This window comes from Aquarana catesbeiana, linkage group LG06, assembly GCF_042186555.1.
Source record: "Aquarana catesbeiana isolate 2022-GZ linkage group LG06, ASM4218655v1, whole genome shotgun sequence".
Classification (NCBI taxonomy): Eukaryota; Metazoa; Chordata; class Amphibia; order Anura; family Ranidae; genus Aquarana; species Aquarana catesbeiana.
The window spans coordinates 81,866,136-81,892,268 of NC_133329.1; the positions used below are offsets into that span (position 1 = coordinate 81,866,136).

The 26,133-nt window shown below is 44.7% G+C and overlaps 1 protein-coding gene across 3 annotated transcripts in view; it reads right to left on the minus strand.

Annotated features, from left to right (window-relative positions):
- Positions 1-24,725, minus strand: part of NT5M (5',3'-nucleotidase, mitochondrial) — a 37,924-nt gene extending 13,199 nt beyond the window's left edge. The window contains exons 1-4 of one of the 3 annotated variants that reach the window (XM_073636310.1): positions 24,638-24,725; positions 23,798-24,280; positions 12,744-12,844; positions 7,440-7,500 (exon numbers count right to left, since the gene is read on the minus strand). In XM_073636310.1, coding sequence (XP_073492411.1) covers positions 7,440-7,500; positions 12,744-12,844; positions 23,798-24,115 — 480 coding nt within the window. In that variant the 5' untranslated portion in view covers positions 24,116-24,280; positions 24,638-24,725. Of the gene's footprint in view, positions 1-7,439; positions 7,501-12,743; positions 12,845-23,797; positions 24,281-24,440 lie in introns of all 3 variants that reach the window. The other 2 variants (XM_073636309.1, XM_073636308.1) reach the window with 2 other exon arrangements.
- Between the last annotated feature and the right edge of the window lie 1,408 nt (positions 24,726-26,133).

Below are 26,133 nucleotides of genomic sequence, written 5' to 3' on the forward strand. Positions count from 1 at the left end.
ATTTCCCTGCCCAGGAGCCACAGCCACCCATATAAATCAATGGCAGTACCCAGGTACACATTGGTACTTCTGTACAGACATACAAGCCTGGGCACAGACAGTCTGTGTAAATACATGCAGGACGTTGCTGGCAAAGAGATCATGTGCAAAAAAATGCATGAAATGGTCTGGGAAGAGCTTGCATCTTCACACATATAGAGCAGGGCGCAAGAAGCTGAATAAGAACATGGGAGAGAAACACAGCAGTGCTGATAAGACAGCAGGAGCCTCCGGAGTAAATTTTTCATACTAGCAAGCTGGTGATTAGTTGCTAGGACCACCTAGAAACCAATCACTTGGAAAGTTAACTCCGGAAGCTCCTGCTCCTGTCTTATCAGTGCTGCTGTGTGTCTTTCCTGTCTTCTCATTCAGCTTCCTGCCCCACTCTTACTTAAAATGTCCGCGGGCCGGGTGCACGTGAATTCATCACGTGCACTGATGGGCCTGGGCATTTAGCAGTGGCGGGCTGGGTGTGGCTCGCGGGCCATAGGTTGCTGACCCCTGCCTAAGGGCTACAAATGTCTCCTTCATTGATAAAGGGATGAAAAGCAGGACTGCTCCGTCACACTAGGAGATCTCCCCTCCCACAGTAATCTCCGGTGCCCTGCTCTCACTTTGTGTGTATAAGGGTGGTGGCAGCAATCTACAGGACTGCCCTGTCACACTAGGAGATCTCCTCTCCCACAGTAATCTCCGGTGCCCTGCTCTCACTTTGTGTGTATCAGGGTGGTGGCAGCAATCTACAGGACTGCCCTTTCACACTAGGAGATCTCCTCTCCCACAGTAATCTCCGGTGCCCTGCTCTCACTTTGTGTGTAATAGGGTGGTGGCAGCAATCTACAGGACTGCCCTGTCACACTAGGAGATCTCCTCTCCCACAGTAATCTCCGGTGCCCTTCTCTCACTTTGTGTGTATCAGGGTGGTGGCAGCAATCTACAGGACTGCCCCGTCACACTAGGAGATCTCCTCTCCCACAGTAATCTCCGGTGCCCTTCTCTCACTTTGTGTGTATCAGGGTGGTGGCAGCAATCTACAGGACTGCCCTGTCACACTAGGAGATCTCCTCTCCCACAGTAATCTCCGGTGCCCTTCTCTCACTTTGTGTGTATCAGGGTGGTGGCAGCAATCTACAGGACTGCCCTGTCACACTAGGAGATCTCCTCTCCCACAGTAATCTCCAGTGCCCTTCTCTCACTTTGTGTGTAATAGGGTGGTGGCAGCAATCTACAGGACTGCCCTGTCACACTAGGAGATCTCCTCTCCCACAGTAATCTCCGGTGCCCTTCTCTCACTTTGTGTGTATCAGGGTGGTGGCAGCAATCTACAGGACTGCCCTGTCACACTAGGAGATCTCCTCTCCCACAGTAATCTCCGGTGCCCTGTTCTCACTTTGTGTGTATCAGGGTGGTGGCAGCAATCTACAGGACTGAGCTGTCAGTCTGTTGCAGGAAAATCCTACAAACAAATTATTCCTTTAGTTAGTTTAGTATAATCAGAGAAAACTGTAGATACGAGCCCACCTTTGTGTAAACAAATAATAAGTAAAAATAATAGTAATTTTTTTTTTATTTCCTCCAGGAGCCTGCAGAGCATTGCACTCATGATCAGTGAATGGCTGACAGTTGCTGAGCTGCAGAAAGTGTCAACGGACTATGAGGGTGCTGATCAGGGTGCTTGTAATCGATTGAAAACTACCAGTCTATCTATCGCAGGGCCAAGTGGAACTTGCACTCTGGAGCTACCCATTAATACAGAAAAATGTAACTTTAAAAAAGCGGTATTAACCACTTCCACCCCGGAAGAATTTACCCCCTTCCTGACCAGAGCACTTTTTGCGATTCGGCACTGCGTCGCTTTAACTGACAATCACGCGGTTGTGCGACGCTGCACCCAAACAAAGTTGACGTCTTTTTTCCCACAAATAGAGCTTTCTTTTGGTTGTATTTGATCACCTCTGCGGTTTTTATTTTTTGCGCTATAACCAAAAAGAGAGCGACAGTTTTGAAAAAAAGCAATATTTTTTACTGTTTGCTTTAATAAATATCCCCCAAAAATATATTTAAAAAATATTTTTTTTTCTCAGTTTAGGCCCATATGTATTCTTCTACATATTTTTGTTAAAAAAAAAAATCGCAATAAGCGTATATTGATTGGTTTGCGCAAAAGTTATAGCGTCTACAAACGGGAATAGATTTAAGGCATTTTTTTTTATTATTTTTTTTTATTATTAGTAATGGCGGCGATCTGCGATTTTTATCGTGACTGTGACATTATGGCGGACACATCGGACACTTCTGACACTATTTTGGGACCATTGTCATTTATACAGCGATCAGTACTCTAAAAATGCACTGATTACTGTGTAAATGACACTGGCAGGGAAGGGGTTAACACTAGGGGGCGATCAAGGGGTTAACTGTGTTCCCTGACTGTGTTCTAACTGTAGGGGGGATGGGCTCACTAGAACATGACAGAGATCACTGCTTCCGATCACTAGGAGCAGTAGATCTCTGTCATGTTGCTAGGCAGAACAGGGAAATGCCTTGTTTACATCTCCCCCTTCTGCCTGTCCATGTCACGATCGCGGGCTACCAGTGGACATCGAGTCCGCAGGACTCGTGGGCACGCTCACGGGGCACGCGCGTGCCCACTAGCCCGCGAATTGAAGGGGACGTACAGGTACACCCATTTGTGCAGCCGTGCCATTGTGCCGACGCTGTTGCTCGTTGGTCTGCAAGCGGTTAAACCCAAAACCAAAATGTAATATAATGCAGCTTACCAAACCTTAGATGTGGTGACTGCATTAGTTTTATTTTTTTAAGGCTTTTTGTTTTTTTTCACCTGGTGATCTGGCCAATGATACACCTCCTGTATTAGAGTGCCCCACTCTGGATGAAGGAGAACAGGGGGCACAGTAGACAGCAGCATTGGGGGGGGGGGGTGTTAGATGTACTAGCAGATTTAGATACACTAACAAATTTAAGCCAAACTCCAGCTAATACTTTATAATCAGTTACAGCAAATATTTTTTTTACTTTTTGTGATAAAGGTTTTACATGAATAAAAAAAAAAGCTGATCGTTGTAAGCCCCCCTGTCAGTGGTAAATGGTTTGTCCCATCCCTGTAAACTGATACGTTCTGCTGGAGAGTGTGTTCTTTTGAAAACAAAAGACTTACTGGCTAGATCACCAGATGAAAATTGGTAAGCTGCATTATAACAAATGTTTGCTTTTGGGTTTAATACTGCTTTAAATTGGTTGTGCATGTTACAATCTGATTTTAGCTTTACCAACAGCTATGTCGTATCACTGCTCCATTAAATTACACATTCAATTTACCAGTAATCAGGTGGTGCCTCACACTCTATTGGCACTAATAAAGCTCACATTGATGCGACAATCGCTCCGACTTTCGATCACTTGTCGCATCAGAAGTCGCACCCCATTCTGTGCAATGGAACCGTTCAAATCGGTGTGACTTGAGTCACTCCGACATAGAAAAATGTTCCTGCACTACTTTTTATCCGAATTTGGTTCGACTTGCATTGACTTGTATTAACCACTTCAGCTCTGGAAGGTCTACCCCCCTTCATGACCAGGCCATTTTTTGCGATACAGCACTGCGTTATTTTAATTGCGCAGTCGTGCGACTCTGTACCCAAATAAAATGTACGTTCTTTTTTTCCCACAAATAGAGCTTTCCTTTGGTGGTATTTGATCACCTCTGCGTTTTTTTATTTTTTTGCGCTATAAAAAAAACATACATACCCAATAAAAATAAAAAATAAAAAATTTAAAAATGTAAATTTCTTAATCAATTTAGGCCAATATGTATTCTGCTACATATTTTTGGTAAAAAAAAACTCCAATATGCGTATTTTGATTGGTTTGCACAAAAGTTATAGCGTCTACAAACTATGGGATATATTTATGGAATTTTTATTTTTTACATTTTTTTTACTAGTAATAGCGGCAATCAGCGATTTTTAGTGGGACTGCGACATTGCAGCAGACAAATTGGACACTAAGTGACACTTTTTGGGGATCAGTGACACCACTATAGTGATCAGTGCTAAAACAATACATTGTCACCATACTAATGACACTGGCATAGAAGGGGTTAACATCACAGGCGATCAAAGGGTTAAATGTGTTCCCCGGGAGTGCTTGCTAACTGTGTGAGGAGGTGCTTTGACTGGGGGAAGACAGAGATCTGTGTTCCTGCTTAGCAGAAAAGCAAGATCTCCATCTTCCCCTCTGACAGAACAGCGATCTGCCTTGTTTACATTGGCAGGTCGCCATCGAGTCTGCCTCCGGAACAACTGTCCCGGCAGACATCGGCTTCACCGGACCTACTGACTGGTTCCCGCTGTGTCCAATCACAGCGAGAGCGGGTCCCCAGCAGCGCGCATGCACGCCTCCGACCCGTAGAAAAATAAATCATGTACAGGTACGTGATTTCACACTGAAGGGCCGCTCTGCCACAGTATATATGTGTGGGGTGGTGCAGAAACGGTTAAAGAAGTCGCATGCAAGTCGTGCCAAAGTTGCGCTGGGGTCCAGCTTCAAAGTCACGTGACTTTGAAGCTGCGGCAGTGTGGTCCCGGGCTTAAGGAGAATGCATACCTCCCAATATTTTGAGATGGGAATGAGGGACACCTACAAGCAAATGTATGTAGGCATAGGACACGCCCCCTGCCACACCCCCTTAAAGAAGAAATAACCCCCCCAAAAAAAGGTTAATCAAACCCACAAGTGCTTTTTTACCACTACTATTGCTTTATATTGGCTTTTAAAATGTACAAATGCAGCAATTTAGAAATTGGATGAAAGGTTTAGCACTGGGAAACACTTTTTGAAAGATAAAAAGTGCATTTTATATACATCTTTATAGATCAGACCAAAATGAGGGACAAATGGGGAGGAATGAGGGACATTGCTCCAAATCAGGGACAGTCCCTCGAAATCCGGGACAGTTGGGAGGTATGGGAATGTACTATCATATTTTTAACGTGTTTGGATAATATAAATTGTACATTATGCAACTCCATTTAATAATATAACCGTGACTGCTTTAAAGTGTATCCAAAGCCAAAACCTTTTTTTAGTTTTGTATAGAGCAGGAAATGGATAAAACTCCATCAGCTCCATTAGGCTTCACTTCCTGTCCTGAGACACAACAAGAACTGAGAGGGAATCCCCTCCTAGTCCTCATTCACATAACCAAACTAGCCATGGCGCAGCAAGTATGTTGTGAAAAACTGCGTCAGAGAGCCCAGGTGGATGCGGACGGCCACAGCCAGGCTGTCCAAAGCAATGATAGGCTGACAGCAGCTGAAGCTGTCCACCGGTGTTGGGCAAAGGGAGCGATCCTGCCATTAGGGACAGATGATTCTCTCTGGATGCAAGTAGCTTTACGATCAACAATGATCATCTGTCCTAAACCGCAGATAAACACTGGCTGTGCAATCCGATCACTTCCAAACACCGCGGTCCACAGCTGAATCTGGTCGTTGCTTTGCACAGCCTGCCCGGCTGGGGCTGTCCGCCTCCACCTGGGCTCCGCGGCGCAGTTTTCCGCAACAAATATGCTGCGCCACAGCCACTGTGATTGTCAGATGGGTGATTCTAGGACTCAGGCTTTCTTTGCAGCTGAGGCAGCGAGATGTTGTTCTGCAGCTGGTCATAAGGGCACTTTCACACTGAGCAGCGCCGGGCGTCGTTTTTGCTGCGCTTTTCGGCCGCTAGCAGGGCGCTTTTAACCCCCACTAGAATAAGGGTTAAAAGTCCCGGCAAAGCGCTGCTGCAGCGTCGCTTTGCCAGCGCTTCGGCGGCGCTGCCCATTGATTTCAATGGGCAGGGGCGCTGTAGGAGCAGTGTATACATCTGGGGTTTAGGACAGATGATCGTTACTGATCGTTGCTGATCGTATACACCGCTCCTACAGTGCCTCAAAGATGCTGCTTGCAGGACTTTTTTGAGCATCCTGCCAGCGCACCGCCCCAGTGTAAAAGCCCTCGGGCTTTCGCATTGGAGTAAAAAGAGAGGCGCTTTACAGGCACTTTGCAGATGCTATAGCATCTGTAAAGCGCCTCAGTGTGAAAGGGGTTTGACACTACTGAATCTTGACCTCCAGATAGGAGATAGACATGTGCACTGCCGTGTTCGTTTTCGTTTCATTTTGTTTTTTTGGGGGTTTTTTTGTTTATTTCGGGTCATTCGTTATGATAGCAATTCGTAAATTTGAAAATTTGTAAATTCGAAAATAAGAAAGAAAATCTGAAATTTCTAAAGAATAACTAATAATAACTAACTATTAAATTATAGGTATTGGAATTTCCTTTTTCAAATTTGGCTGTTAGTGACCGCAACAAATACGAATTTATCCGAAGTTACGAATTATCCGAAATAACGAATGCCGCATCTAAACAAATGGAACGTAACAAATTAATAATTAATAATAATAATAATAATAAAAAGTTTTTATTACTATTGTTATTTATTATTATTAATTCATTACATTCAAATTGTTTAGATGTGTTCACTGTTCACTAATGCCCCGTACACACGGTCGGATTTTCTGATGGAAAATGTCCGATCGGAGCGTGTTGTCGGTAATTCCGACCGTGTGTGGGCTCCATCGGACATTTTCCATCGGATTTTCCGGCACACAAAGTTGGAGAACAGGAGATAAAATTTTCTGACAACAAAATCCGTTGTCGGAAATTCCGATCATGTGTACACAAATCCGACGGACAAAGTGCCACGCATGCTCAGAATAAATAAAGAGATGAAAGCTATTGGCCACTGCCCCGTTTATAGTCCCGACGTACGTGTTTTACGTCACCGCGTTTAGAACGATCGGATTTTCCGACAACTTTGTGCGACCGTGTGTAGACAAAACAAGTTTGAGCCAACATCCGTCGGAAAAAATCCTAGGATTTTGTTGTTGGAATGTCCGAACAAAGTCCGACCGTGTGTACGCCCTATAACAGTCAAATTTGAAAGGAAATTCCAATACCTATAATTTAATAGTTAGTTATCATTAGTTAGTTATTCTTTCATTCCGAAAATTCGCATTCCGAATTTTCAAATTTACGAATAAAGGAATTTTTGAATTTACAAATTTTTCAATTTTCCAATTTACGAACTTTCAAGTTTACGAATTTCCAAATTTACAAATATTCAGAAAAATTTGTTAACTGGGTTCTCGTTAATTTGGATATTTCCGAATTAACTAACGTGTCGAAATTCGTTAAAAAAACGAAACTAATTGCACAGGAGAGACAGCTCACTGTGTCAGCTAATGAGGGAGAAATTCCATAGCGACAGACAGGCAGCCTCTTAGCTGTCAATTTCTTACTAATGGCAGAAGGTTGTTCTTGCAAATGTTTTCTTACCTTTTCATATGGACAGTATTGGTATCGTTTGATTGGACTGGTACAAATGAAGACATCCGTGCTATAGGATAGAAGAACAACAACACAGTTAGTATATCATTTAAACTTAAAATATAATTAAAAGCAAAATTTTTTTTTTTTTAGTGTTGGATAGATTGGAGAGGGATTGGAACCCCTGTCAGTTTTTATTACTGTCTGTGCCCCCGTTAAGGAAATTCACCCTCTATTTCTCCTGTTTACCATTATCATTGAAAGTGAATGTAAAAGAAAATCCCAAATTTTGGGTTGTCCCCAGAAAAGTAATAGAGGGGAAATCTTCCAATGGGGACACCAGTTCTGGGGGTCCCCAAGGGATTCCCTTAATTTGCAGGGATTTCCTCTCACTTCTTCTTTGGCTATAAGCAGGAAGTGAAGGAAAATCTCCCCAATGGGACACAGATGGAGAAAAACAAATCTGCTCTATCCAAAAAAAAAAAAAAAAAGCCTATAGTTTCACTTTAAAGCTGAAGTTTAATAAGCTTATATTTTGTTTTCCCTGGTTCCCCCCCTCCCCTTCTCATCAACATTCTATTAAAAATGTTAAATAAAACCTTTCCATTTTCAATGCATACCTTATTTTAGACCCAGTGGTATAATCACGGGGTCTCTGCACTTCTCTATGCAATACAAGCAGATTATGGGTAATGGAAGGGGTCAGCAGAGTGCTGTACATAGCTTCCTGAAAACTGGCCAGCCAAGGGATATATTGACCATCCAAAGAATACTTTGCCTCCCCCCCACCAGGGGGTGCACTGACCAGCAAGGGAATACACTGAACAGCCAGGAGATACACTGACCAACCAGGGGGTACAGTCATCAGCCAGAGGGCACACTGACCAGCCAGGGGGTACACTAGCCAGCCAGGGGGTACACTGACCAGCCAGGGGGTACATTGACCAGCCAGGGGGGGTACGCTGATCAGACAGGGGATACACTGAACAAACAGAGGGTACAGTGACCAACCAAGGGATACAATGACCAGCCAGAGGATACAGACAGGGGGTACACTGACCAGCCAGAGGATACAGACAGAGGGTACACTGATCAGCCAGAGGATACAGACACGGGGTACACTGACCAGCCAGAGGATACAGACAGGGGGTACACTGACCAGCCAGAGGATACAGACAGGGGGTACACTGACCAGCCAGAGGATACAGACAGGGGGTACACTGACCAGCCAGAGGATACAGACAGGGGGTACACTGACCAGCCAGGGGATACAGACAGGGGGTACACTGACCAGCCAGAGGATACAGACAGGCGGTACACTGAACAGAAAGAGGGTACAGTAACCAGCTAAGGGATACACTAACCAGCCAGGGGAAAACTGACCAGCCAGAGGGCACATTGACTAGCCAAGGAGTTCTTTGACCAGCCAGGGGATACACTGACCAGCCAGAGGGTACACTGACCAGCCAGGGGGATACACTGACCAGCCAGAGGATACAGACAGGGAATACACTGACCAGCAGGGGGTATGCTGACCAGACAGAGGGTACAGTAACCAGCCAAGGGATACACTAACCAGCCAGGGGGTACACTGACCAGCCAGGGAATACACTGATCAGCCAGGGGGTACACTGACAAGTCAGGGGGTACACTGATCAGTCATAGGGTTTTACTGACCAGCCAGGGAGTACTCTCACAACATGGGGAACAATAACCAGATAGGGAGTACATTGACCAGACAGGGGGTATACTGACCAACCAGGGGATACACTGGCCAGTCATGGAGTATACCGACCAGCCAGGGAGTACTCTGACAAGCCAGGGTGAAGAATAACCAGCTAGGGGGTACACTGACCAGCCATAAGATACACTGACCAGGCAGGGGGTATAGTGACTAGCTAGGGAATATACCGACCAGTCATGGGATATACTGACCAGCCAGTAAGTACTCTGACAAGAAAGGGGAAAAAAATACCAAGCCAGGGGGTACAGTGATAAGCCAGGGAGTACCCTGACCAGCCATGGGGTATACTGACCAGCCAGGGACTACTCTGATAAGCCAAGCCAGGGGGAACAATAACCAGCTAGGGGATATGCTGACCAGCCAGGGGAAACACTGACCAGCCAGGGGGTGCACTGACCAGTCATGGGATATACTGACCAGCCAGGGAATACTCTGACCATTCATGGGGCTGGCTGGTCAGCATACCCCCTGGTACACTGATCAGCCAGGGGGTAGATTGACCAGCCAGGGGGTACACTGACCAGCCAGAGGATACAGACAGAGGGTACACTGACCAGCCAGAGAGTACACTGACCAGCCAGGGGGTACACTGACCAGCCAGAGGATACAGCCAGGGGGTACACTGACCAGTCAGAAGATGCAGACAGAGGGTACACTGACCAGCCAGGGGGTACATTGACCAGCCAGGGGGTACAGGCAGGGGGTACACTGACCAGCCAGGGGGTACATTGACCAGCCAGCGGGTACATTGACCAGCCAGAGGATACAGCCAGGGGGTACACTGACCAGCCAGGGGGTACACTGACCAGCCAGAGGATACAGCCAGTGGGTACACTGACCATCCACGGGGTACATTGACCAGCCAGGGGATACAGACAGAGTGTACACTGACCATCCACGGGGTACATTGACCAGCCAGGAGGTACACTGACCAGCCAGGGGAACTCAAACAACATCATTGTTAGTGTCTGACCAGCCTTACATAACAGATGGTTTATAAGGCTGTTCTGCCTCACTTACTGTGAGATTTTGGTTTCTCCATCTGTGCTCTCCACATCCTCCATCAGTTCTAGAACACAGTTCTAGAAACAAGAGGAAGTAAAACCCATCAGGATTTAAAACAGAACAAGGGTAGTGATGGGAGATTTGGGTCTCACAAGTGTAGGACATTTGTGCTTGTCTAGCGCATTTTTTTTATAAAACAGAGTTCAGAGTATTCGACTTCCAGCAAAAATGCATTGCTTCGCTAACTTTACATAAAAGTCTGGAAGTGGCAGTTTCTGTGAAGCATAATGAACCGTGAAATAATGAAGAAGGTCTCCAGGAGGAAGTTAAACAAATCAGCACTGTGGCACAGCAAACCCCCAGGGGCCCGCGCCTTTGTCATTGACCATGGAGACTGCTCTTCTTGGCTGAATGGAAATCTATTAAAGCGGAACCGTGGCCTGAAAACAAAAAATTCCAAACAGAAAGAATTTTTTTTTTTTTTTATTACAGAGGAGACATGCTATGTTTGTTCTGCAATAAAGGCTTCTTACCTTCCTCCCTGCAATCTTCTCTACAATGTACACCGAGCTGCACATGCACCGTTCAGTGTACAATTCTTCTGTGAGAGAAACATAATTTATCCCCTAGGGATAACACACCTCCCAACTTTACAACTCGAAAAGTGTGATGTAGAAGATACTGTATCTGTGCTGTGGCAAAAAACTGAGCTTGGCTTCATTAGAGGCTAGTAACAGTAAACCACCCCCATCAATCATCGATTGTCAATGGTAGTACACAGCCCCCCCCCCCCCCCCCAATCATTGGTGGTCAGTTGCAATAAACAAACTGCCACCCCATCCCACCCCATTCATTGGTGGGCAATGGCAGTAAACCATTGCCTCCCCACCTTGTTCATTGGTGGTCAGTTATCTCTCCTCTATTCATTGGTGGTCCGTGACAGTAAACAGTTACTTCCCCTCCATTCATTGGTGGTCAGTGGAAGTATACAATTGCCTCGCCCACCCTATTCATTAGTGGTAAGTAGCAGTAAACAATTGCCTCCCCTCCATTCACTGGTTGTCAATGGCAGTTAACAATTACTTCCTCCTCTCTAATCATTGGTGGTCAATGGTGGTATACAATTCTTCCCCCTCCTTCTCAAACATCGGTTGCCAGTGGCAAAAAAAATGACCTCCCCTTCATTCATTGGTGGTTAGTGGCAGTATAAAATTGCCTCCCCCACTATATCCATTAGTAGTCAGTGGTTGAAAACAATTGCCTCCCCCACCCGATACATTGGTGGCCACTGGTGGTATACAACTGCCTGCCACCTTATTATTTGGTAGTTAGTGGCGGTATACAATTACCAGCCCCACTCTATTCATTGGTGGTCAGTGGCAGTATACAATTGCCCCCCACCTTGTTCATTGGTGGTTAGTGGCCATAAACAGTTACCTCCCCTCTATTCATTGGTGTTCAGTGGCCATAAACAGTTACCTCTCCTTTATTCATTGGTGGTCAGTGGCCATAAACAGTTACCTCCCCTTTATGCATTGGTGGTCCGTGGCAGTAAACAATTACTTCCCCTCCATTCATTGGTGGCCACTGGTGGTATACAATTGCCCGCCAGCTTATTAATTGGTAGTCAGTGGCAGTATACAATCGCCGCCTTCTGACTGTAGGCTTACTGCGGACAAGTGCGGGTATACCAAGATGGCCAGGACGGAACGTCACTTTGGTTGCATTTTCTGATGGGTAGCGGTATTCTGATAGAACACCGGCAGCAGCACTTATACATACTGTACACTGTACATACAAGGTTTTTAGAAAATGTAACCCACAATAAGAAGATCATTTATATTGTTAAGTTAATAAATATTAGTCTTAGTCTGTAGGGGTCAATATTGAGTTGGCCCACAGCTTGCAGCTATAACAGCTTTAACTCTTCTGGGAAGGCTGTCCACAAGGTTTAGGAGTGTGTCTATGGGAATGTTTGACCATTCTTCCAGGGGAGTGCCCCAATACTTTTGACAATATAGTGTACAGTGGCGGCTGGTGGTATATTTTTTTTGGGGGGGGGCAGCACACAATCCACCTGCCACCACCCTACATCCCCCCGCCCAACCGGTCGGTCTGGTCACTCACAGGAACCCCTCCCGGTCAATCCCCAGCCCTATCACTTCCTCCTGGTGCTTCATGGTGGCTTCCCCTGCGTCTCCACCCTCCACCTCCTTGGCGGCCAATAGGATCACTTCCCCTCTCAGCCAATCGGGTGACGGGTCTCAGGGCCTGCTTCCTAAATAGCCGGGAGGAGAATCAGGAAGACAATAGCAAATATGAATTCGCTATTGTCACACAACTGGGTGGGCTCGGGGCGCAGAGCACCCTTTTTTGAAGCCTATTAGAGCCTCTGGCTCTAATCACGTGCATTAAAAAAAAAAAAAAACACAATGGAATCTATGCGCCCCTGCATTACGGGCCGCCACTGATAGTGTATCTCTGTTGTGGTGTTGTGAGAAACATAGCAACAAAGACAATTGCAAGAAGAGTAGAGTTCTCTTTTAAACTTAAAGCAAACTTACTTGGGTAAACTGGCCATTTCTTTTACTGCCTCCACAGCACCATCTATAGGATCCAATTCTAAGAAGAAGTTCTTTGATTCCCAGATGCTAATAGCTTTCCCCTGCAAAAAAAAAAATATTAAAAAGATGACTTTTTTTTCTTCGTTTTGGATAGGGTGTTTTTTTGTTTTTTTTTTGCTGTCTGTGTTCCCAAAGAACTATTGTCAAAGGGAGAGAAGGTGATGGAAAGGTCACTATGAGTGGCATAACAATAGGCATTACACCCTGTGCTCGGCTGGCAGTTTGGGGCCTGGGGTGGGGAAGGGGCCCCATTAGGGAAGCTGGTCAACACTAAACTGCGAGGGTTCTAGTATAGAAGAGCTGAGGGGATTGTCAGTAGTCACAGATCCCTCCTGTGCAGTAAGAAGCATTTGTTTAACTGCCTTAGCAGTGTAGATCTACTGCCCTCTGAGCTTCTACTACAGACTGACGTTACCCTCTTCCTAATGTCATCCAGAATCACGTAATGTCACAGCTGACATCCGAATTTTACTCTGGGGCCCTAAATTCGTAGTTACACCCCTGATCACTATAACAGCCAGGCAACCAGCATTTTTAGCAGCATGTCACCAACCATAGTTCTCTTTTTACAGGCTTCCCATAGGCCCCATTCACATTTCCTGATTTGGGATCATGGGCAAAATCGCGCCGATTCGGCCCACGACCCCGCAAATCGCAGCAGAATGCGTGATACGCTTTTAAGTGTCATTATTCTCGAATGGCACCGCAAACGCGATGCAGCTCTGCCGCAATTGGCGACGAGAACATGCGTCAAACCGCAGAGCTATAGATATATAGATATAGAGATATAAATATAGATATAGAGATATAGATATAAAGATATATGGAAATAGATTTAGATAGATAGAGATATAGAGATATAGATATAGATAGATTAGATAGATAGATAGATAGATAGATAGAGATAGAGATAGAGATAGAGATAGAGATAGAGATAGAGATAGAGAGATAGAGATATACTGTATATACACTCCCAGGCTCCATTCACAATTGTACGACTCCAAAGTTGGTGCAACTTTGACGCATCTTTAGATGGGTGCAACTTGGATACGACTTTGGCTTTGACCAGTGATAATGGACAAATGTTGCACTGTAAAATATTCAGGTAGGACTTTCATGCGACTTCTGAGGGTTAACATTAAAGCCTATGGCCCTCAAGTTGCATGGAAGTCGAACCACAAGTAGTGTATGAACTACTTTGAAGTCGTTGCAACTTTAATTTGCACGAATTTGAATGGTTATCATTGGAGAACATGTCCAAATTTGCATGACGAATCGCACAAGTGTGAATGGAGCCTGTGAACTACAGAACATTCCCTTATGTTGTAGAGAAGAGGAGGTTGGAGTGCTGTTGTCCAGATCAGAGCTGCCTAGGGTGACAACGCTCCTGCATAGATACAGTGCATTGAGCATTGTCATCTTAGGATGGAAAGTGTGTTACTGGCAGAATCACAAGGAAAAAAAATAAAGGGTGGTGCGCTTTGAAGTGACCTCTGAAAAGCGATCCACCACAGATCACTTTTCAGAGGAGCTGCTATGTTAACGGCATGTGTGAACGAACCCTAAACCTGTGTACAAAACAATGCATAGCATATGGATCATTGTGGGTTGGGCACAATTTTTTACAGGTACTTATATAGCACTGTCAATTTACACAGTGCTTTACATCTATATTGTTCATTTGCATCAGTCCCTGCCCTCAAGGAGCTTACAATCTAAGATCCCTAACTCACATTTATATACTAGGGACAATTAATCTACCAGCATGTCTTTGGAGTGTGGGAGGAAACACACGCAGGCACACGGAGAACATGCAAACTCCAGGCAGGTAGTGCCATAGTTGGGAATCAAACCAGCCAACCTATTGCTGCCAGGCAGAAGTACTAACCACTTAGCCACTGTGCTGCTTATAAGGAATGGAAATAAGGAACGCACAAAGCAGCCATGTGTGATGCATACAAGTGTGAATGGTCCCAACAGGAAATCTGTCATTAAAGAAACTTTTTTTCTGAAAATGCCAGTTGCCTGGCTGTCATGCTGACTCTCTTGCTTTCATGCTTTGAATCACAGACCTGAAGTATGCTGAGAAAAACAGATTTCTCATCTCATTTTCCTGGTCTGTGTACTTCAGAGACTCAAACATACCTCCCAACATTTTGAGATGGGAATGAGGGACACCTACTAGCAAACGTATGTAGGCATAGGACACGCCCCCCTGCCACACCCCCTTAAAGGAGAATTAACCAAAGAAAAAAAATGTTAATTAAACCCACAAGCGTTTTTTTTTTGTTTTTTTTTACCACTACTATTCCTTTATATTGGCTGTTGACATTAATGCAGCAATTTAGAAATTGGATGAAAGGTTTAGCACTGGGAAATACTTTTTGAAAGATAAAAAGTGCATTTTATATACAACTATATAGATCAGATCAAAATGAGGGACAAATGAGGAGGAAAGAGGGACAGAGGGACATTTCTCCAAATCAGGGACAGTTGGGAGCTGTGACTCAGACAGTGTTACAGCCAGTGGGTCAGCCCAACAGCCAGTTATCTAGCTTTTTTTTTTAAAGAAGGCCATTGGCATCCCCCCATATTCTCTCAAGCAAGGTCTGTTTTTTTGCTGGAAGTTTTTTTATTGATGTCGGTCCTTTACTATACCAGCGGTGACAACTGCCCCCTATAATTCTTGTAGGAGTGTCACAGTTACAGGAAGTGAGGTATATCTCCCTAATAGAGAATGGAAATTTCAACACCCCCACTATATCCAACCCTAAAAAATAAAAAAAAAATATTGACAGGCATTAGGCTTTAGGCCTGGTTCACACCTATGTGTTTTTTATTGCTTTTTGCAGAAACACATAGCTCCCAACTGTCCCTGATATCGAGGGACTATCCCTGATTTGGAGCAATGTCCCTCTGTCCCTCTTTCCCCCTCATTTGTCCCTCATTTTGGTCTGATCCATATAGTTGTATATAAAATGCACTTTTTATCGCTAAAAAGTGTTTTCCAGCGCTAAACCTTTCATCTGATTTCTAAATTGCTGCATTTGTAAATTCCAAAAGCCAATATAAAGGAATAGTAGTGGTAAAAAAAAGCACTAGTGGGTTTAACCAATCTTGTTTTTTTTTGTATAATTCTCCTTTAACCACTTGACGACCGCCTCACGCCGATGTACGTCGGCAAAGTGGCACGGACAGGCAAAATCACGTACAGGGTACGTGATTTGCCTTCCGCGGGTGGGGGGTCCAATCGGACCCCCCCCGGTGCCCGAGGCGGTCGTCTTTTGTCCAGCGGCGATCGGTGATGAGGGGGAGACCATCCGTTCGTGGCCCCCCCCTCGCGATCGCCGCCGGCCAATGAAAACACTCCTTTGCTGCTGTATGCTAAACAGCAGCAAAGGAAGTGATGTCATCTCCCCTCGGGTCGGTATTTTCCGTTCCGGCCCGAGGAGAGAAGACATCTATGTGAGTGCACAACACACACACACACAGTAGAACATGCCAGGCACACAAAACACCCCGATCCCCCCCCCGATCGCCCCCCGATCACCCCCCAATCACCCCCCCCCCCCTGTCACAAACTGACACCAGCAGTTTTTTTTTTTTTTTTTCTGATTACTGCATTGGTGTCAGTTTGTGACAGTTACAGTGTTGGGACAGTGAGTATTACCCCCCTTTAGGTCTAGGGTACCCCCCTAACCCCCCCTAATAAAGTTTTAACCCCTTGATCACCCCCTGTCACCAGTGTCACTAAGCGATCATTTTTCTGATCGCTGTATTAGTGTCGCTGGTGACGCTAGTTAGTGAGGTAAATATTTAGGTTCGCCGTCAGCGTTTTATAGCGTCAGGGACCCCCATATACTACCTAATAAATGTTTTAACCCCTTGATTGCCCCCTAGTTAACCCTTTCACCACTGATCACCGTATAACCGTTACGGATGACGCTGGTTAGTTCGTTTATTTTTTATAGTGTCAGGGCACCCGCCGTTTATTACCGAATAAAGGTTTAGCCCCCTGATCGCCCGGCGGTGATATGCGTCGCCCCAGGCAGCGTCAGATTAGCGCCAGTACCGCTAACACCCACGCATGCAGCATACGCCTCCCTTAGTGGTATAGTATCTGATCGGATCAATATCTGATCCGATCAGATCTATACTAGCGTCCCCAGCAGTTTAGGGTTCCCAAAAACGCAGTGTTAGCGGGATCAGCCCAGATACCTGCTAGCACCTGCGTTTTGTGCCTCCGCCCAGCCCACCTAAGTGCAGTATCGATCGATCACTGTCACTTACAAAACACTAAACGCATAACTGCAGCGTTCGCAGAGTCAGGCCTGATCCCTGCGATCGCTAACAGTTTTTTTGGTAGCATTTTGGTGAACTGGCAAGCACCAGCCCCAGGCGTCAGGTTAGCGCCAGTACCGCTAACACCCACGCACGCAGCATACGCCTCCCTTAGTGGTATAGTATCTGATCGGATCAATATCTGATCCGATCAGATCTATACTAGCGTCCCCAGCAGTTTAGGGTTCCCAAAAACGCAGTGTTAGCGGAATCAGCCCAGATACCTGCTAGCACCTGCGTTTTGCCCCTCCGCCCGGCCCAGCCCAGCCCACCCAAGTGCAGTATCGATCGATCACTGACACTTACAAAACACTAAACGCATAACTGCAGCGTTCGCAGAGTCAGGCCTGATCCCTGCGATCGCTAACAGTTTTTTTTGTAGCGTTTTGGTGAACTGGCAAGCACCAGCCCCAGGCAGCGTCAGATTAGCGCCAGTACCGCTAACACCCACGCACGCACCGTACACCTCCCTTAGTGGTATAGTATCTGATCGCATCAATATCTGATCCGATCAGATCTATACTAGCGTCACCAGCAGTTTAGGGTTCCCAAAAACGCAGTGTTAGCGGGATCAGCCCAGATACCTGCTAGCACCTGCGTTTTGCCCCTCCGCCCGGCCCGGCCCAGCCCACCCAAGTGCAGTATCGATCGATCACTGACACTTACAAAACACTAAACGCATAACTGCAGCGTTCGCAGAGTCAGGCCTGATCCCTGCGATCGCTAACGTTTTTTGGTAGCGTTTTGGTGAACTGGCAAGCGCCAGCGGCCTAGTACACCCCGGTCGTAGTCAAACCAGCACTGCAGTAACACTTGGTGACGTGGCGAGTCCCATAAGTGCAGTTCAAGCTGGTGAGGTGGCAAGCACAAGTAGTGTCCCGCTGCCACCAAAAAGACAAACACAGGCCCATCGTGCCCATAGTGCCCTTCCTGCTGCATTCGCCAATCCTAATTGGGAACCCACCGCTTCTGCAGCGCCCGTACTTCCCCCATTCACATCCCCAACCAAATGCAGTCGGCTGCATGAGAGGCATTTTTATGTCCTCCCGAGTACCCCTACCCAACGAACCCCCCAAAAAAGATGTCGTGTCTGCAGCAAGCGCGGATATAGGCGTGACACCCGCTATTATTGTCCCTCCTGTCCTGACAATCCTGGTCTTTGCATTGGTGAATGTTTTGAACGCTACCATACACTAGTTGAGTATTAGCGTAGAGTACAGCATTGCACAGACTAGGCACACTTTCACAGGGTCTCCCAAGATGCCATCGCATTTTGAGAGACCCGAACCTGGAACCGGTTACCGTTATAAAAGTTAGTTACAAAAAAAGTGTAAAAAAAAAAAAAAATATGAAATAAAAAAAAATAGTTGTTGTTTTATTGTTCTCTCTCTCTCTATTCTCTCTCTCTATTGTTCTGCTCTTTTTTACTGTATTCTATTCTGCAATGTTTTATTGTTATTGTTATTGTTATTATGTTTTATCATGTTTGTTTTTCAGGTGTGTAATTATTTACACTTTACTGTGCTTTATTGTTAACCATTGTTAACCATTTTTTTGTCTTCAGGTACGCCATTCACGACTTTGAGTGGTTATACCAGAATGATGCCTGCAGGTTTAGGTATCATCTTGGTATCATTCTTTTCAGCCAGCGGTCGGCTTTCATGTAAAAGCAATCCTAGCGGCTAATTAGCCTCTAGACTGCTTTTACAAGCCGTGGGAGGGAATGCCCCCCCCCCCACCGTCTTCCGTGTTTTTCTCTGGCTCTCCTGTCTCAACAGGGAACCTGAGAATGCAGCCGGTGATTCAGCCAGCTGACCATAGAGCTGATCAGAGACCAGAGTGGCTCCAAACATCTCTATGGCCTAAGAAACCGGAAGCTACGAGTATTTCATGACTTAGATTTCGCCGGATGTAAATAGCGCCATTGGGAAATTGGGGAAGCATTTTATCACACCGATCTTGGTGTGGTCAGATGCTTTGAGGGCAGAGGAGAGATCTAGGGTCTAATAGACCACAATTTTTTCAAAAAAGAGTACCTGTCACTACCTATTGCTATCATAGGGGATATTTACATTCCCCGAGATAACAATAAAAATGATTAAAAAAAAAAATATGAAAGGAACAGTTTAAAAGTAAGATTAAAAAAGCAAAAAAATAATAAAGAAAAAAAAAAAAAAAAAAAAAACACCCCTGTCGCCCCCTGCTCTCGCGCTAAGGCGAACGCAAGCGGCGGTCTGTCGTCAAACATAAACAGCAATTGCACCATGCATGTGAGGTATCACCGCGAAGGCCAGATCGAGTGCAGTAATTTTTCCAGTAGACCTCCTCTGTAAATCTAAAGTGGTAACCTGTAAAGGCTTTTGAAGGCTTTTAAACATGTATTTATTTTGTTGCCACTGCACGTTTGTGCGCAATTTTAAAGCATGTCATGTTTGGTATCCATGTACTCGGCCTAAGATCATCTTTTTTATTTCATCAAACATTTGGGCAATATAGCGTGTTTTAGTGCATTAAAATTTAAAAAAGTGTGTTTTTTCCCCAAAAAATGCGTTTGAAAAATCGCTGCGCAATTACTGTGTGAAAAAAAAAAATGAAACACCCACCATTTTAATCTGTAGGGCATTTGCTTTAAAAAAATATATAATGTTTGGGGGTTCAAAGTAATTTTTTTGCAAAAAAAAAAAACTTTTTCATGTAAACAATAAGTGTCAGAAAGGGCTTTGTCTTCAAGTGGTTAGAAGAGTGGGTGATGTGTGACATAAGCTTCTAAATGTTGTGCATAAAATGCCAGGACAGTTCAAAACCCCCCCAAATGACCCCATTTTGGAAAGTAGACACCCCAAGCTATTTGCTGAGAGGCATGTCGAGTCCATGGAATATTTTATATTGCGACACAAGTTGCGGGAAAGAGACAAATTTTTTTTTTTTTTTTTGCACAAAGTTGTCACTAAATGATATATTGCTCAAACATGCCATGGAAATATGTGAAATTACACCCCAAAATACATTCTGCTGCTTCTCCTGAGTACGGGGATACCACATGTGTGAGACTTTTTGGGAGCCTAGCCGCGTACGGGACCCCGAAAACCAAGCACCGCCTTCAGGCTTTCTAAGGGCGTGAATTTTTGATTTCACTCTTCACTGCCTATCACAGTTTCGGAGGCCATGGAATGCCCAGGTGGCACAAAACCCCCCCAAATGACCCCATTTTGGAAAGTAGACACCCCAAGCTATTTGCTGAGAGGTATAGTGAGTATTTTGCAGACCTCACTTTTTGTCACAAAGTTTTGAAAATTGAAAAAAGAAAAAAAAAAAATGTTTTTTCTTGTCTTTCTTCATTTTCAAAAACAAATGAGAGCTGCAAAATACTCACCATGCCTTTCAGCAAATAGCTTGGGGTGTCTACTTTCCAAAATGGGGTCATTTGGGGGGGTTTTGTGCCACCTGGGCATTCCATGGCCTCCGAAACTGTGATAGGCAGTAAAGAGTGAAATCAAAAATTTTCACCCTTAGAAATCCTGAAGGCAGTGATTGGTTTTCGGGGTCCAGTACGCGGCTAGGCTCCCAAAAAGTCCCACACATGTGGTATCCCCATACTCAGGAGAAGCAGCTAAATGTATTTTGGGGTGCAATTCCACATATGCCCATGGCCTGTGTGAGCAATATATCATTTAGTGACAACTTTATGAAAAAAAAAAAAAAGTGTCACTTTCCCGCAACTTGTGTCAAAATATAAAATATTCCATGGACTCAATATGCCTCTCAGCAAATAGCTTGGGGTGTCTACTTTCCAAAATGGGGTCATTTTGGGGGGTTTTGTGCCACCTGGGCATTCCATGGCCTCCGAAACTGTGATAGGTAGTGAAGAGTGAAAGCAAAAATTTACACCCTTAGAAATCCTGAAGGCGGTGATTGGTTTTCGGGGCCCCGTACGCGGCTAGGCTCCCAAAAAGTCCCACACATGTGGTATCCCCATACTCAGGAGAAGCAGCTAAATGTATTTTGGGGTGCAATTCCACATAGGCCCATGGCCTGTGTGAGCAATATATCATTTAGTGACGACTTTTTGTAAATATTTTTTTTTTTTTTTTTTTTGTCATTTTTCAATCACTTGGGACAAAAAAAATAAATATTCAATGGGTTCAACATGCCTCTCAGCAATTTCCTTGGGGTGTCTACTTTCCAAAATGGGGTCATTTGGGGGGGTTTTGTACTGCCCTGCCATTTTAGCACCTCAAGAAATGACATAGGCAGTCATAAACTAAAAGCTGTGTAAATTCCAGAAAATGTACCCTAGTTTGTAGACGCTATAACTTTTGCGCAAACCAATAAATATACGCTTATTGACATTTTTTTTACCAAAGACATGTGGCCGAATACATTTTGGCCTAAATGTATGACTAAAATTTAGTTTATTGGATTTTTTTTATAACAAAAAGTAGAAAATATCATTTTTTTTCAAAATTTTCGGTCTTTTTCCGTTTATAGCGCAAAAAATAAAAACCGCAGAGGTGATCAAATACCATCAAAAGAAAGCTCTATTTGTGGGAAGAAAAGGACGCAAATTTCGTTTGGGTACAGCATTGCATGACCGCGCAATTAGCAGTTAAAGCGACGCAGTGCCAAATTGGAAAAAGACCTCTGGTCCTTAGGCAGCATAATGGTCCGGGGCTCAAGTGGTTAAGGGGGCGTGCCAAGGGGTGTGTCCTATGCCTGCATACTTTTGCTCATAGGTGTCCCTCATTCCCATCTCAAAAAGTTGGAAGGTATGGAAACGCACTACAGTCAATTTAAAATGGTTTCTTTAGGGAAACGTTCACATCTATGCTTTTTTTAGCCGCTGCAATTTTGGAAAGGGTCAGGGACTTTTTTTAAAAGCAAAATGGTGCGTTTTTGGTTCAATAGATTTCAATGGAGAAGCTGCAGAAAAGTACATGCGTTTTTTTTGCCACGATTTGCGTATTTTTAATCTGCCCAGCAACAAATTGGCCAAAATAAAAAAAGCACAAAAAAAATCAAAACGCATCAAAAAACGCAGGAAAAACGCGCGTGCAAAAAGGTAACACGCACTGCAGAAACAGATGAAAAGCAAATTGCACAGGTGTAAACCAAGCCTAATGGCGGCCATAGATTAAAAGAAAAATTGTTGGAAAATCTGGACAGTTCGTTCGTTTATCGTCCCGTTAATGGGCACAAATTGAAAATCGGTTGTGACATTTTGGAGCCAAAAAATCGAAGGAAAAGTTTGGAAAACTTCAACCAAACTGACGATAAATTGAAAGGTTAATGTGTTTCTCGCCCGAACAGTTTGCACTAGGCATATGTGGCAAAACGAATGAAAAACAGATTCATTTATATCCACTGGACGATTTATCGATCAAAATTCGGTCATTGTATGATGGCAAAATCATTTGCTCTCACGACCAAGTGTTCGTTTTTTGAAAACTCGTTCGAACGATTTTTGACAGGTGTATGGCTAGCATTAGGCTCCATTCACACCTGATCATGAGTGATCTCAAATCGTCCACGATTTCAAATCGCTGCAAGACGCAGGACGCCATTACTTTTTAATGGCACCATAATCGTGCCGCAATTCTGCTGCAATTGTCGCGCGGTAAATCACACTCCAATCGTAACAAAAAGGAACATGAGCTTCTTTCGCATTGCGATTTACATGTTAAATCACATGCCAAATCGGCCCAATGTGAACGTGGGCTTAATGTGTGTTGCCACACGTTGCAGTAACGCACATCGCAGGAACGCATGTTATCATAAATTGATGGTATCAAGTATCAACAGGTTCTTAGTGATTGGGTTTAGATCTACTTCCTTTCGATTATATAAGACTTGGCTCACACCTTTACAGGTGCAACTGACTACATGCGTTTCCGCTCGTCTTCAGCGCATTCCCACACGTCACTTATAGGACAGCCCACTCAACGCAAAAAAAAATTTAAAAAAATCCCTCTTTTCCAAAAGCATGCTGCACCTGACTCACATGCATTTGCAGATGCATGGGGGCGCCATAGACAATTATGGGCACCGCAGGGGCGGACTGACCATTCGGGCACTCTGGGGCTGCCCGAGGGCCCCATGCCACTAAGGGGCCCAATCAGGGTTGCCAGCCTCAATAAAACCAGGGACAGTATGTAAAAATCTGTGTTTTTTTAAAAATCCCAAGATTATAGCTGCCCCGCCTCTCCAGTACCATTTCAGTGTCTGTATGTGTTTTCTGTGTGTGTATATTGTGTGTCTGTGTGTGTATACTGTATGTGTGTGTGTGTATACTGTTTGGCCCCATAATCTATTGCCTGGGGGCCCCATAATCTCCTATTGCCTGGGGGCCCCATAATCTCCTATTGCCCGGGGGCCCCATAATCATCTCCTATTGCCCGGGAGCCCCATAATCTCCTATTGCCCGGGGGCCCCATGATTTGTCGGTCCGCCCCTGGGGCACCACCATGGATTTGCTTAACAACCACGTTTCTCTGCTTGTCGAGAAAGACCTCAATTTTGGACACGTTCCTGGCATGCAAAGTCCATACCTAGTCTAACACCTATGCTTTAGATCAGACTCAGGGCTCTTTACTGTATTCATACATGTGAAAGTTAAACATTGATTGATTGAATACCCAATTTACAAAGTGACTTACGCTAAGTCCAGCCTTTAAATGTTCATACTGCTCAGACACCCAGAATCCTCGGCGCTCCTCCAGCTCGATGTAAGGCTCTTGGGGGTATCGAGTTCTATACTTTTGTAAGAAGCCACCTTCAAAGTCGGCCAGCACGCCATCCATGTCGACCAGCACGCGCAGGCATCTCTCGTGTGGAGCAGCCGATTGGCGCATCCTGCAACCTCGCAGGCCGGCAGACAGGGCCCCGCCTCCGCGGAGCAACCTGGGCAGCGACATGACTACGGGGGAACTAGGCGTGCATTCTACGGAAGTGACAGGCTGGACCTCTGCATTCATAGAGCTCCGGATCCTTCGCTAGGCAACCAAGAGGGACTCGATCTTAGAATCATGTTCAGCAGAACCTCCCGGGGGGACCTGTAGACATTACGCATGTGCAGCGTATTCCAAAACAAGGTCACCATTCATTCCCTGAAGGGATTCCCTCTTCTGTGCAAATCCGTTCTGCCAAAAAAGAAGTGCAAACAAGTTATCCTTACGGGTTACAGGCTACATGATATGAAAGTCACAGAGGAGTGTCCTGAACGGTCACAGACAGACGATTGGCGGTGCACAGCTGTCAGTTACAGATGATGCAGCAACAGTGTGCCCGCTTGGAGCATACCCTGTGATTGCAGCAGCTCACCGTCCTATGATTGCAGCAGAATGGAGGGGCTTGGCGTGCTTTCCTGCAGGGTTATATAACTGGACTGTCATGTCCCCCCTGCGTCCTACATTCCCAGGGAGGGCTCTGCAGTGCAGTCACAGGCAGTGGATTGTAGCCTGGGCTCAGCAGTTCCTGTCCTGCTGCACCGCCATTACCTTGTAAGGACAAGCTGCCTCCTCTTCTTAAAGGGACATGCCCCTTCTGTTCATGTTACTGGGCTGCATAGCAACTCACTAGAGGAGGCAGGATGGTAAAAGATTAACTCATTCCAACCTTTACTCAAGACAAACCCGGATCTTATTTTCCAGTAGTCATCACAAGCGGAGGGAGAGCCAGACCACAGCACCACATCCCCAATTTTGTATCAAAGGGTTGCAAACCAGAAAAAGGAAATGGGACTTTGAAGGTGCCATTAAAAACACATACAGATCATTGCTTTAAAAAAACGAAGTCATACAAATGTTACATGCAACTTTGAAAACAGTAATAATAAACATTTGAACAATAATACACTAGGTTTTATATACTATATATATTTTTTTATTTTTATATTTTTTTTGCAATAAAGTTTAATTACATTTTTTAAGCATACAAGTCTCTCTCTCTCTCCTTATATCTTTTCATGTGACAAAACTGAAGAAATTACACTTTGCTACAGTTGTCCATTATCACTGGTCAAAGCCAAAGTCGTATCCAAGTTGCACCCATCTAAAGATGCGTCAAAGTTGCACCAACTTTGGAGTCGTACAAGTGTGAATGGAGCCTGGGAATGTATATATATCTATAGATATAGATAGATATAGATATACATATCTATATCTCTATATATAGAGATATAGATATAGATATAAATATATATAAATATATATATATATATATATATATATATATATATATATATATATATATATATATATATACAGTATCTCACAAAAGTCAGTACACCCCTCACATTTTTGGAAATATTTTATTATATCTTTTCATGTGACAACACTAAAAAAATGACACTTTGCTACAATGTAAAGTAGTGAGTGTACAGCTTGTATAACTCAACACACAGCCATTAATCTAAACCGCTGGCAACAAAAGTGAATACATTTACTAAGTGAAAATGTCCAAATTGGGCCCAATTAGCCATTTTCCCTCCCCAGTGTCATGTGACTTGTTAGTGTTACAAGGTCTGAGGTGTGAATGGGTAACAGGTATGTTAAATTTAGTGTTATCGCTCTTACTCTCTCATACTGGTCACTGGAAGTTCAACATGGCACCTCATGGCAAAGTACTCTCTGAAGATCTGAAAAAAAGAATTGTTGCTCTACATAAAGATGGCCTAGTCTATAAGAAGATTGCCAAGACCCTGAAACTGAGCTGCAGCATGGTGGCCAAGACTATACAGCGGTTTAACGGGACAGGTTCCACTCAGAACAGGCCTCGCCACTGTCGACCAAAGAGGTTGAGTGCACATGCTCAGAGTCATATCCAGAGGTTGTCTTTGGGAAATAGACGTATGAATTACTGCCAATGCTGCCAGCATTGCTGCAGAGGTTGAAGTGGTGGGAGGTCAGCCTGTCAATGCGCAGACCATACACCGCGCACTGTCGTCCCAGAAGGAAGCCTCTTCTAAAGATGATGCACAAGAAAGCCCGCAAAC